The sequence below is a fragment of the Erithacus rubecula genome (genome assembly GCF_903797595.1).
Source record: "Erithacus rubecula genome assembly, chromosome: 15".
NCBI classification, from domain to species: Eukaryota; Metazoa; Chordata; class Aves; order Passeriformes; family Muscicapidae; genus Erithacus; species Erithacus rubecula.
Window position 1 is genome coordinate 14,634,989 of NC_136667.1, and position 12,751 is coordinate 14,647,739.

The following is a 12,751-nucleotide window of genomic DNA, read 5'->3' on the forward strand; positions in this document are numbered from 1 at the left end:
CTGTTTTTTCAGTCAGGTGCAGGCTGCTCCCTTGCTCACCAGGCTCTGTGCTGTGGCTGGGGAGGCAGTGAACATTTTAACTGGGTTTTTCTCCAGATGAGGAACAGACAGGAACATAATGAGGAACATAAATCTGTATGGACAATGACACAGACTAAAATTAACTCAGTCTTGGTAAAGTGCTTGCAATTCTAGTTAAATCCTTTCTCTTGGTTTTATAATTTTAAGAATGGGGATGAAACAAACCCAAGGAGGACTCTGGGTGTCTGTGTCTCACATGGCTCCAGTACCTGGAGCTGGTGATGTTCTTCCTTTCAGATGAGGCTGAATCATAACCTCTCTTCATTTTATTTGGTATCTCTATGATCTGCCTGGTGCCTTTATGAAGCACCAAATTTACTGCTGGAACAGTTTATCATCATCAGAGGGTCTTTCTTCTTACACATAACAATTCTGGTTTTCCCATTATCTTGTATCAATTTCTGGTTTGCTACAAAGCATGTGAGTTTGTATTTCTTTTCAACTAAACTCATAAAAGTTAATTACAATAAGGCAATGCACTTACAAAACTCCTACTGGATCCAACAGGCTATTGTCATAAAAAGTAAATAAAGGTTCATGCATTTTAAAGCACATTTAGCTTCACTGATCTTGAAGCAAATTGGGCATGAGAATATTGCACTGACAGCATTAAAACTGCTGCTGTATATAAATTGACATCAGTAAAACAGAGATCTATAAAGCAGAAATGTAACTTACACACTACAGATTTGGGGGGCTTTACATTCCTTTAAAATTTAAAACATGTTGCATCTTCCAAAAATTTTGAGAAAAGAATGAAATAAAAAACATAATTGGATCTAAAACTTTATTTGCATTAAATAAAAACATTTAAATGAGTGCCATTCAAAATTATTCTAATGAGTCATTCTTGCACAGAAAATATTTATTTTGGTTGGGCAATTCTCAATTTCACCAAGCAAACAAGACAGACCCATCCAATTTGATGTGTAAAATATGAAAAACAGCTCCCTGATTGGATGAACATATGAGCTGTGGGTAAACTGGAAAAACATAAGGCCATGTGTTCAATTCTAGTTGAATATAATAGGATTTACTCCACTGGAATCATCTAAAGCATTTTAACATTTCCCTTCACCTTTCAGGAACAGGCAGGTCCTGAGTGGACTCTGCCAGTTTCTTCTCCATATTTGTGGAAGCAGCATCCAAGGACACATCCTGAGATGCCTGCGTGGCTTGTGCTTACCTAGAATTGCTTCCATGGTGTGTTTTGTCATCTCCAGTTGAGCTGTGAGCTGGCAGTGCTAAAAACATCTCACCTCACTTCAGCAAGGGCACACTGGGGCTGCCACTGCCACAGCTCCTGGCTCTGTTTGAGAGCCCAGCCTCACAGTGATGGGCACAGCTGCCCCTGGGATGGATTCTCCAGCCCTGGCAGAGCCACAAGAGAGGAAATTCTGGTAACAGGTTGCACTGGGTAAATCTCAAAAGGGAAAGCAGCTCAGTTTATCAGCTTTTGAAGGAAAGTTTCAAAGCACATTTCCCTCAGAAAGTATGAAGGTGAGTGGAGGCTCTGTTTTTTCACACGGCAGTGTTAGGATTTTCTATTTAAAAACTGCTTCTTGCAAGAAAGTTAAGGGGTTTGATTTCATAATAAGTCACTCAGAGATTTGTCCTGGCTTTCTGTTGCTCCACACTGAAACCCACAGATTTTGTCCTCAACAACCCAAAAGAAGGCAGCTGGAAGGAAAGAGGCTCTGGAAAATGGAAGATATGACTGCAGCAGCTCAGTGTCTCAATGATACTTGGTAGCAAACAACAGGATACAAGAAGTCAGAAAGTTCTTTTCAGTCCTGCATTCCTGTGGGATCAGGAAACTCCCCTTGCGATCTTTGTGATTTCACTCATTTGAGTTATGAAGCTCAGCACAATGTTTTCCTAAGGTGAGTTTGCTTCCTTTGTCTTTTAAATATTTTTGGTTTTTAATCAAAACAAATGAAATTCACAAAAACCCTCAGCAGTCTCAGCCAAGCCAGAAGAGAGGAGTTCACTCATTTTGCAGTAGGAAAAGCAAAGCACAAGTACCTTAGGGAGAGCCAGCCCCACCAAGCCAATGCAAAGGCAATCACAAGAAACTTTTCATGCCAAACCACATTAAACAAATGGATGCCCACAGCAACACACTTTAGAATCAGGCCCTGCACAGGTCAGGAGCACAGTTCAGCACTGAGCTGAATGTTCCACACTGTGCAACTCTGGGTCACCTTACCTGGGCAAATGCCAGCTCACTTCTCTCACCTGTAAATTCCATACAGCTCTAACAGGAGACTGGCTCATGCTTTGGATGGTGGTGCTGAAACCTAATGAACAGCAGTGGCATGAAAGGAGCTGCATTGCAGTGGCAGAAGAGATTTCCTCAGACTCAGGGGAGAGCAGCAAAACATCTCAGACCCATCTCAGCTGAAGGATGCTGCTGCAGTCATGCCAAGAGCTGCAGTCATGACCGGCCAGGAAGAGAGTAAAGAGGCTGGAGGAGACAGAAAATTGCCCTGGCAGAAGTCCTAGCCTCTCTGCATGTCCTGTCAATGCTCCCACTGACTTCAGCACAGTCAGAATGTCCCCTCATGGATTTTGTAGGAAGCCATTCCCCAGGTCCTCCTATGCTTACTGTTATTTACCTTTAGCCTGCTGCCACTGAACAAAACAAAGGAGCAATACATCTAAAAAATAAAACCTAAGGTGCTCTGTAGCATTCCTGGTTTTCATTTTTCCACATGTAAAGGGAAAAAAGGTAAGTACTGGATGTGTCACTTTAAATCTCAGAAACAAGGTCTCATGCTTTCATGCAGGTTGGAATAACTGGTTTTGTTCAGGCCTTCCTGCAAGAACTTCTGTCTGCACAAAAGCCTGTCAGACCCCTGGGGCAAACAGTGAATCTCTGCAGTATCCCTTGGCAATCTGGGCCACAAGCACATTTTCCTGGAAAAGGGCAGGATTAGCTCCCAGTGTGGCAGTGCTGCCACGTGCCCAGGCTGTGGCTCACACACACCTGCCCTGTCCCAGGCTGGGATGCTGGCACAGACCCCCCATTCCCTGATGGGCACCCTGCTCTGGAGGGCACACCTGGGAGCTTTGGGATCCTCTGCACCTGTCTGGAGGGCAGCTGTTCATCTAAATCTAACAATCTGACTCACAGGGTGTGCAATGTATAAATTTTATTGCAGCCAACAGAGAGCAGCCACAGAACCTCCTCCACGACCTTCCTGAGGATGGAAACTGCCAGAACAGAGGCTGCTGGAAGGGTTTGTGCTCTGCTGGACTGAGCAGCCTGAGCTCCATGGGCAGCAGCCTCATCCTTGGCAGATCACAGGCTCAAAGCCCCATTAACCCACAGCAGGAAAAGGGGCTGGTTGCTTAACAGCAAGGGGTTTGGAGGAGCAAAAAAAGCATGTTTACAAATGTGGAATGTTTATTGTTCTCTCATGTTTTCTCCTCATGGTGGCGGGTTGATAAGATCCTCTTGTCAAAAGGAACAAATACAGAGAGGACAGTGAAGAATATCTCTGCCTATTCCAAGAATCCAGCCAAAGTCAGAGCTGGATGATATACAGGTGGCACAGGGTGAAGAAATAACAAGAAAGAGGCAGGTGGTAAAAAAATTAAATAGCAACTGTTCTGCCTTTTTATCTGACAGCAGAATTTGGTCTTCAGAGTCCTATAAACTAATGCTCCAAAATGTGGATAATAGCTGAGCTCAAATGAGTCACAAGGACCTGGCACAAAACTGCCAGGCCCTACCCACAGCAGTAAGCAAGGTGCCATTGAAACTCTGTCTGAAGCTGGCACTGATTTATTCTGGTGACAATTATCTTTGCACCACAAACCCTCTGCTGCATCATCCAGAGCTCAGCAGCAGAGGAAGCAAGATCAAACACCCCTAAGGCAAGGGGTCCTCTGCTTTCCTCCTGGAAATAAGAAAAGGCTTGCCACATGCAAACGACCCTGAGCAATGGGCAGGAAGTTGTAGGGACAGCTCCTGTGTGAGATGGGACACCCTGTGCAAGAAGTGAGTTATATTAAAAATACATATTTTTGAGACAGAAATTCTAGTTTATGGCTTAAAATACAGTCTGAAACACCCAGATGATCGTTGTGCTACTAGCTAAATTTTAAATTTTTAGCAACAGGTCACCATAAAGCTGGCAGAATGGGGACTTAGGCTCCACATGCTGCCAAGTACCTCACCAGCAATGGAATAACCCCATCCCTCTCCCAGCTTCCCAGGAGAAGTGCTGCAGACATGGATACACTTCCACAGTCTCAGTCAAAAGTGCAATTAGACAAAAGCACTCTGAACAGTTTGTTTGCCATGACATGCTCCTCAGGATGCCTCCAGAGCAGTGGCCAGAGAGAGCCCCTTATTTCCCACAGGACATCAGGTGGTGCATGGCAGAGCAGAGCCCAGGCTGCAGGAGCTGCAGCAGAGCAGCAGGGACACTGAGCAAAGCAGATAATGAGCAATAACAGCACCCACTTCCAGGAGGAAAGTGCAGAGCAGAACACCTTGTGGAATGTGACCTGCTGTCCACAGCTGGGCAGGACAGGACATAGCAAAGCTTTGCTGAGAGGCCAGGAGGGACATGTGCAGTTTCTACAGCCAGTTATTAACCCCAGGTCACTCAGCTAACACACAGCAGGGCAGGTAAGAATCCCAAAATATCCCAGAGGCCAGGAGATAATTGCAGCTGGCTGCACCCAGGAACTGCAGCTCCAAACACTTGCTCTGACTTTGGCTCCTACACCCTGGACACAGCAAAGAGCCTGGCCTGGGTCATGGTTTGGGGTGGCTTTCCTCTCAAACCATGCTGCCAGACAAACCTGGGGAACTGCTGACACAGGTCCTTGCTGTCCTGGTGGGGCACAGGGCTCTGAGGAGGCCATTCAGGGGGCACTTGGCAGGCACTGCCAGCTCCTCTCAGATTCTGGCTGTCACATCCTGCTTACCATCAAAACACTGCAAATTTACCAGTAGCACATAGGTCTGCTAAGGGAAGGACAGACTTGTCCTCAGAGAGAGGAAAGAGCATCCATACCATCCATACAGAAGACTTCCCATGGAATTTTTTAGGAGGAATTTACAATGCAAGCCAAGGTTTTGCTAAAATCTGAATTTTTATGGGCTGGTTCTTATTATATTAAAAGTGACAAGCTTTCTAAATCTGTCTGTAGAGGTGCAGCATAAGGAGAAAAAACAGCTCAGCTGCCAATAAGTACATGACCATCTGGCCAAAGAAGTGATGGCAGGTCAAGTGCTGAACACTGTTATAATTTAATCCACCAGAAGACAGACAGATCTAACACCTGCAGGTGTTAGAAATGAGGAAAAACTGCTTTCCAGAAGATCCAAGTGCACTCTGTAACTTTTCTTGCTCTACCCAAATTTAGATTGAGACACTGTTCAAAAGACAAATACAAATCCATTTAATACTTTAAAATAATTAAAATAAACCTCCAAATTGACAACAGTCTGTTTGCAGACAGCAGAGACTTCTCTGACTTGCTTTTCTGAATTTATTTATGGATTTTTATGGAAATTATTTATGGATTGCCCCATTGCTTGCAAGTCCTGTAACCAAAATCCATTCCCAAAAGGAGGAATTCAGCAGAAAGCAAGCCAAGATATAAGCTTGAGCAGAAAAATTCCCAATGTCCCCTTCCCAGAGCAGATCCTCATCATCAGTGCTGTGTGAAAGGTGTGTATGAGGAAGTCACTTCAGCTAAATGAGCATTCCCAGACAAGAGGAACAATCAGTACAAATGTTACTGGTGACATTTTATTCATTGGAAATAAGAACTGCCTTAAGGACTGTGTCTGTATCGTGGGGTACCTGTGCCCACATAAGCAGCTGAACTGCATCCATGGTTTTACAGCATTTCCTCTCCATTCCTGGCCAGCCCTCAACACACCATCAGGGCTAACAAGCTGATTTTGGGGTTCTTAGCATAACTGCCTTAAAACTACAACATGCCTCTAGAAGAGTGTCTGGAAGATTTTTTTCTATGAATTTAATTCATAGAAAAAGGAAAGACATGGGAAGGAATAGAAAGCATTCATGTTTGTTAATTTCATATGAAGTATTTATCCCAGTGGAGAATATTGAACTATACACACCCTGCCTGTTGAGAAATAGGGATGGGGCTGCTGCATGGATGAACAAGTGAAATTTCATCAGTTAGGAAAGAAAAAAATCTATAAAGTCCAAGTGAATCCATCTTATATTAGTGCCATTCCACAGATATCAAATTCTATTTCTCGTCTCCCATAACAGAAGCATATAAAATCTTGAGGAGATTTTCAGACAAGACATCACTAAAAACACACATCAAAATAATGAGAAAGAATAACAAAAGGCTACAATAAGTTAAATTGCTATGACAATTTTTAAAAAGTCTAGGGAGAAGATTACTTTAAATGGAGCACCGTGGTCTTTCCTTCAAAGTGCTTTGCATTCCTCAGATAATGGCACTTTCCTCACTCATCTGGCTTCCAGTCTTTATTGTCCAACATTAAAATATAGCAAAAAAAAAAAAAATTAAAAATTAAAACAAACCAGACATAAAGTATGGATAATCTCAGACAAAATCAGAAATGAAATTAGTAGGAAATTTATGTGTGTAGAGCAAATCCAGCTTTCAATATGACAATTAAAAATTCTGACTCAAATGTTTTTGAAGAGAGTGATGCAAATGCAAGTTTAATAGATTTAATCACTGCTGCGAAAGGGTGTGGAAGGAGCATCACTCCTTCCTCTTTACAAGTATCATTACCCTCTCCAGTCCTGAGCTCTTGTTCCCATTTCAGCTCCTCAGCCTTTGACTCTCACCTGCCCAGAAGGAACCAGTTTTCCACCAATGCAAGCCAAAGCTGTGTGGGCTCCTAATGCTGTTTCCAAATGTGATCAAGCAGAGAATCATCATAGGGTACCACATTTTCACTGGCTCTGAAAAATCCTGCAAGTTAACATTTAGCTGCCTCAAGATATTTTACAACCATTTTACATCTCATGTTCAATGAGATACAGAGAGGATCTCTTTAGTATTCCTCCCCTCCTCTCACTCTAAGCACAATTTAAACCTTGCTAGCAGACAAGAAGCAGTTCTATGGATTCAGGGCACATCACACAGAGCTTTCTTTCCCAACAGCAACACAGATACGTCACAACTTAATCCCATTTGTCACATCAGGTAAAAAGGCAGTTGTTCATGTGGAGAAAATTCAGTAGCAGGACTATTTCAAATAAAGTTTCCTATGTATCTAATAATCTGGAAAGAGGGCAAATAATGATGCAGTAGGTTTTCAGATTTCACAGAATTATTTATGTTACCTGAGGTTACAAGAAAGCTTAGGGGCTTGGAAAGAGAATAAATGCTGCTGGGTGAGCACACAGGGTGGCAGTCTATGGATCCTACTGATGCCAAAAGATAAACTAACACTTCCTGTTGGATATAAATTTAACTGCACACACCCTAGGTACAAGGTGTCATTGGAGAGAAAAAAAGTAATCCCATGTCTGAATTTATGACAGAGATAGCGGAAGCAGTGTAGGAGTTTCCATTCACTCTCACCCTAGTAGAAGAATAAAATGTAGTGGTTAATACACACAAACAGAAACATTGTGAATTTAAAAACTAACAGGAATAACTAATAATTTTGAAAGTAATGCAACTGTCAGCTGGAACTTGGTGTAGTCAGGATGCATTTAAGGCCATGACTTGATATGGTCTTTAAATGCCTGATCATTTCTAGATGCCTGAATGTCACATCAAAGTGCTGAAGTGCACTGCTTCCCCCTCTGCAGGGAAACCAGCATCAAAGTCTGCCCAAGTGCTCAGCACATCTCTGTCACCACAATAACGATGGTAGTTATCAATAATAACAATAATGTGGGTGTAAATCTGCTCTGGCAGCTGGGGCTGGTGAAAACTGCATCCCACACCAGCCCCCAACAGCACAAAGGTTAGAGAGAGCCTGCACTGGGAGGCACAGAGGGCTCTGCTGGCTGCTCCTTGGCCACACTCTGGCAACTGGCTGGCAGCTGTGAGCCTCCTGCAAGAACCAGGAAAGCTTAATATGCTCTGCAACCTCCACTCACATCAGCTGCTGAGATTCTTGCATTCCTTCACCAGCCCTCTCTTGCTCATGAACACACAGCACGATGTAAACCCACTGCTGCTTGTCCCTAAAGTGCTCAGAGGTGGGGATACAACCTCCACTTGTGTAGGATACCTGATGCTCTATCAGTATTTTTACAAAAATACCAGTGTTTTTAATTATTCAGGCATTTCTCCATTGAGATGAAACACTGTGTACATTTCCCATTTACTCTCCCCAACACATGCTTATTAATTAGCATACTAATTTGCTTAGTTCTTTAGTAACTGCATGCCAGGGAAAATGTTCTCAGTTGTCAAATGTAACTCATAGATTACTGTAAGACACTTAAGGAATAATTGATAAATATATCTGAGCCCTGATTAATTGGTGAAAAATCCATCATGCTGCATCCTGCTGTCCCTTCCATTATAATAACACTCTTGAATTAACCTACAACTTGATTTTTCCTTCTTTTAATTAAGAAAACCACCAAAAGCCAGAAGTATTTGTGGAGGGAGTCTATTCAATTTTCTGGTTATACTTGAAGTGAAATCTACTTCATTTACCTTATTAGCCCAAAAGTAAGGAAAGGAGCCTACTCTGAAATGAGTTACTTTGTCAACTAGAATTCACCTTTGGGGCTGGGAGAGCTGATGTGGAAACTAGAAAGTAATTTCTTCACTCTTCTATCTGTCATACGTGTTTTTTAAAGTTCCTTTCTGATTACATAAATTAAAAATTACTTCTACAAATCTGGAAGAGATGTGCATACACTTCCCAGAGCAGCACATGGCAGCCTTTGAAACAGCCCAGTGTAAGATTATGTGGACTGTATAGAATAAACAAGGTAAAATACAGAGTAAAAATGACTGAACACTCACAATGATGTTTCCAAGCAGTAACACTCTCCCTGCTCAGTCCATGGCCACGCACCCCTGTTACTCTCACAAGAATTCTGCTAATGTAAGAACATTTTCCCTCTCCTTACTTCCACAACTTGTAGCTTAAATACTATTAAAAATAATTTCACTGTGGTCCTAGAGAGATCAATCCATAAGATCCTCTGAGGGTTGTTTTCCCCCGAATGGAACTTTTCCTCCCCTCACCATGCCTGCTCTGGTCCAGCACCCAGCACTGCCCCAGCAGCTCCTCAATTCTCAAACTATTTCCACAAATCTTCCATGGGTGTCCTGAAATTAAGATTTTGCCAAAAAATCTACATAGTACTGTTTGTCTGTGAAGAAATGTTCTGGCTATCAACAGCCAATACTGGTTCTTGGCAAAAAAAGGGGGATAATTACAATGCCTCTTCAAATCAGTGATATTTCCTTGCTGCTAGAAGGGTGGCATGCTTTACACCTTTAAACTACCTTAAGTAATCATTTTCTTGGCAGAACAGAAAATCCATTTCTATTAGTTTCCAAAGACCTTGAAAGTATGGATGTAGGAAGACCACTCCCATAAATTCACCTTTTTAGAGTCACTGGCTAACACAGAATTTATGCAAGTGCAGGTCAGTCACATAATTCAGTATTTATATACTCCCCTTCAAGCTCCAGGGAGCTGGAGTAAAATGCTAAAAATAAAATACACATGTTGTAATACACACAAGATTTAGAGATGGAACTATCCTGACAGCTCAAAATAAAAGATCTTTGTGCCTAAGTTCTCTGTAGCTAGGCCTGTACCTAAATCACATATTGATTTAACTCACTGTAGACAAGTTATATAAGCTTTGGAATGATGTATGCTTGATCAATGTGTTTTAGAAATTAATCTCTGCCAGACTTACTCATTTAGGCAAGTGAAGAAGTCAGATAAATACATCTACATTTTATTTTATAGGACAGTAAACCAATTTCTAATCAAATTTGTAAGTAAACAGCATTATTTGTTTCCAAGAAATATCAATATTAAAATACCTTTCTAAGAAAATCTGAAAACAGACTTCAAAAATTAGTAAGTTTTATCTATGAAACACACAGATTATAGAATTGATACATGGGTACACAACCACAAGGATCAGAGATACAGAGGAGAGCAAAATACCCCTTTGAAATATCCAGGGATGGAGGCTCCTAGCACTCTGAACAAAGGGATTTTGAGTCTCAGCCAGATGAAAGTTAGATGCATTTGATATTTTACTTCTTTGAAGTGCTAACAGTGATTCCACACTTGAGTGCAGGAGTGATGCCCCACTCCACTGCAAACACACTGACCCTAATACGGGGAGCAATGAATGTTCACACCTATACAGGCAAGCCCCTGGGTGCTTTAAAACAGAGCATATTCCCAGAGATGGGAAACTGAGGCACAGAAAGGGAAAATGACCCCCTGCAAGGCACAAGTCCAGCTGAGATACAAATTCCAGGAGAAGGCTTTTATCTGAATGACAAATCTACTAGTGCAAACCTCCTTTCTTATCCACATTTTTGCTCAAATCCCACTGATTGCAGCAGTGGGAGCTCAAGGACAGATCCTGACCCTCCTTAGAGCTGGGTAGGTCATGAACAATGAACACTAAGCTTTTCCATGAGCTTTTGTGTCCTAGCTCAGCTTTGGGGCAATCCAACCAGAAGGTAAAAGCTGGCTTGCTGTCCCAGATGCTGATAAGAGCCCCCAGTCTGACATTATTGCCAGGTCATTCCGGCAGCATGAACACAAACTCTGCTCCCAGCAGAGAATAAACCTCAGCACAGACCCATGACCAAGCACACATTGATGCTCCCCAAGCTACCAGCACAGGGAAAATCGGGCACAGCAGGCACAGGGACTCCCTGAAAAGCAAATATTCAAACTAGGAGGGAAGGCACTTACCGTACAGGATTGCAATGAGCGACACGGGCATGACCAGGATACCCACCAGCATGTCTGCCACTGCCAGCGACATCAGGAAGAAGTTTGTGGCATTCTGCAACTTCTTCTCCAGGGACACAGCCATAATTACCAGTATGTTCCCCCCAATGGTCAGCAGGATGACTACCAAGATGAGGAGGGCTGGCCAATTCTTCTCCCTCACGGACATCCGAGAGGCTTCGCCCTTCTCAGAGGTGTTGAGAGGATCGGATGTAGGCAGACTCTGGTTCAGAGTCAAATTGCTGCTTAAGGACCAAGCCATCAGACCACCATGCAAACTAAAATCCAGTGTAACAGACACTGTTGTTAAGCTGAGTAATATTCCAGTGCTACTTAAAGTGCTCATTGTCTGGGGCTGGTTGCTCTGTCTCTTATCCGTGCCTCAGAGACGATCCCTTTTCCAAATTCCAGGTCCAAGGCAGGTGCCGAACATCACAACACCTGAGCCAGAAAATAATTTGATCTTCCATAGTGAAGCAGATCTTACAGGAGTTAGCATGGAGCTCTTCTGGTTTCCTTGGGTATGGTAGATGATGACCACTGACCACCAACCTCAAGGGAAAGGAGACTTTGCAACCTCCAGCGGGTTTCTGAGTTCACCATTCTGAAAAAAACAAAAAGGAAAAAGGAAAAGTAAAGGAAAAGGATATTCTTCACTAAAACCACAGTATGCACAACACCTTCTTTACTCCCCATGCAGTTGATATCCTTATTCTTCCCCCCTTCTGCTGGCTAGGACATTCTCCAGACTGCAATAAATTTATCTGAAGGGTACAGACTATGCCTAAAATCATGGGGGAGAGAGGCAGAGAATCACATCAGTGTGCTCTGGCTGGTTAAAAGCTGATTATCACTAATTAAATGTTTTGTGAAACCTGCAAAAGCAAGTCTGAAGAGCAAAATATGTTTCAATTGATATCCACTTCAGTGTGCTGCTGTGTAAAATAGTAATTGCACAAAATTCCAACCAATCCAGACAGCACAGCCAAGCACAGAGTAATCCATCACCTTAAATGGAAGGGTTTGGATATATTTTACATATTCTGAGGTAAAATGAAGGTGTTGTAAAAACTCTCAGATCTTAATGATCAATTCTCCTACAATAACAAATATTGTAGTTTGGTTTCTATTGGAAAATGAATGGTGGATAAGATGCAATATCTATTAGGTAACATTGTATGGTGAACAAACAGACAACAAAGAGTGAAGAGAAAAGAAAGGACAAATTTCATAAAAGCTGAGCACTTATTTCTACTTTTCATCTGGTTTTGTGCCACTGCTTCCTGCTGATCATGAGCACCTGGCCAGGCCAGTAAGCCTTATCCCAGCAGTCTGCTTCTCAGAACTCTGTCCCAGCACCCTCATCCCATACACAGAGGGGAGACAGATTTCCTCACAGCATCTCACATGATTTCTGCTACTTCAAAAGTAGCTGACAGTGAGGGTGAGTCTGATTATGAACCCTGACTGCCCATGAAACATAGGCTAGAGAACATCACACTTCTGCTCCTGAAGTCCTTTAGCTCATGCACTGAGCTAATTTGGTAAATTAAATGTATTCTTGACTTCAGGCATGTGCCTGCACCCACTAAAGCTAAGGGCATGTATTCCCAGTCCTGGTTAAATCATATCCTTGGCAACTCAATAATTTTGACTGCCAATGCTGCACAACTGATGAAAAACAGCAGCTTTGCTTTGCACTTCCTCTGAATTGGAGTT

The 12,751-nt window shown here is 42.6% G+C and overlaps 1 protein-coding gene across 9 annotated transcripts in view; it reads right to left on the bottom strand.

Moving 5' to 3' along the window:
- HTR2C (5-hydroxytryptamine receptor 2C) overlaps window positions 1-12,751 on the bottom strand; it is a 213,212-nt gene that overhangs the window by 29,269 nt on the left and 171,192 nt on the right. For 8 of the 9 annotated variants that reach the window (XM_079319289.1, XM_079319290.1, XM_079319292.1 and 5 more), the window contains one exon: window positions 10,994-11,636. In XM_079319289.1, coding sequence (XP_079175415.1) covers window positions 10,994-11,378 — 385 coding nt within the window. In that variant the 5' untranslated portion in view covers window positions 11,379-11,636. Of the gene's footprint in view, window positions 1-10,993; window positions 11,637-12,751 lie in introns of those variants that run through there. The other variant, XM_079319293.1, reaches the window with a different exon arrangement.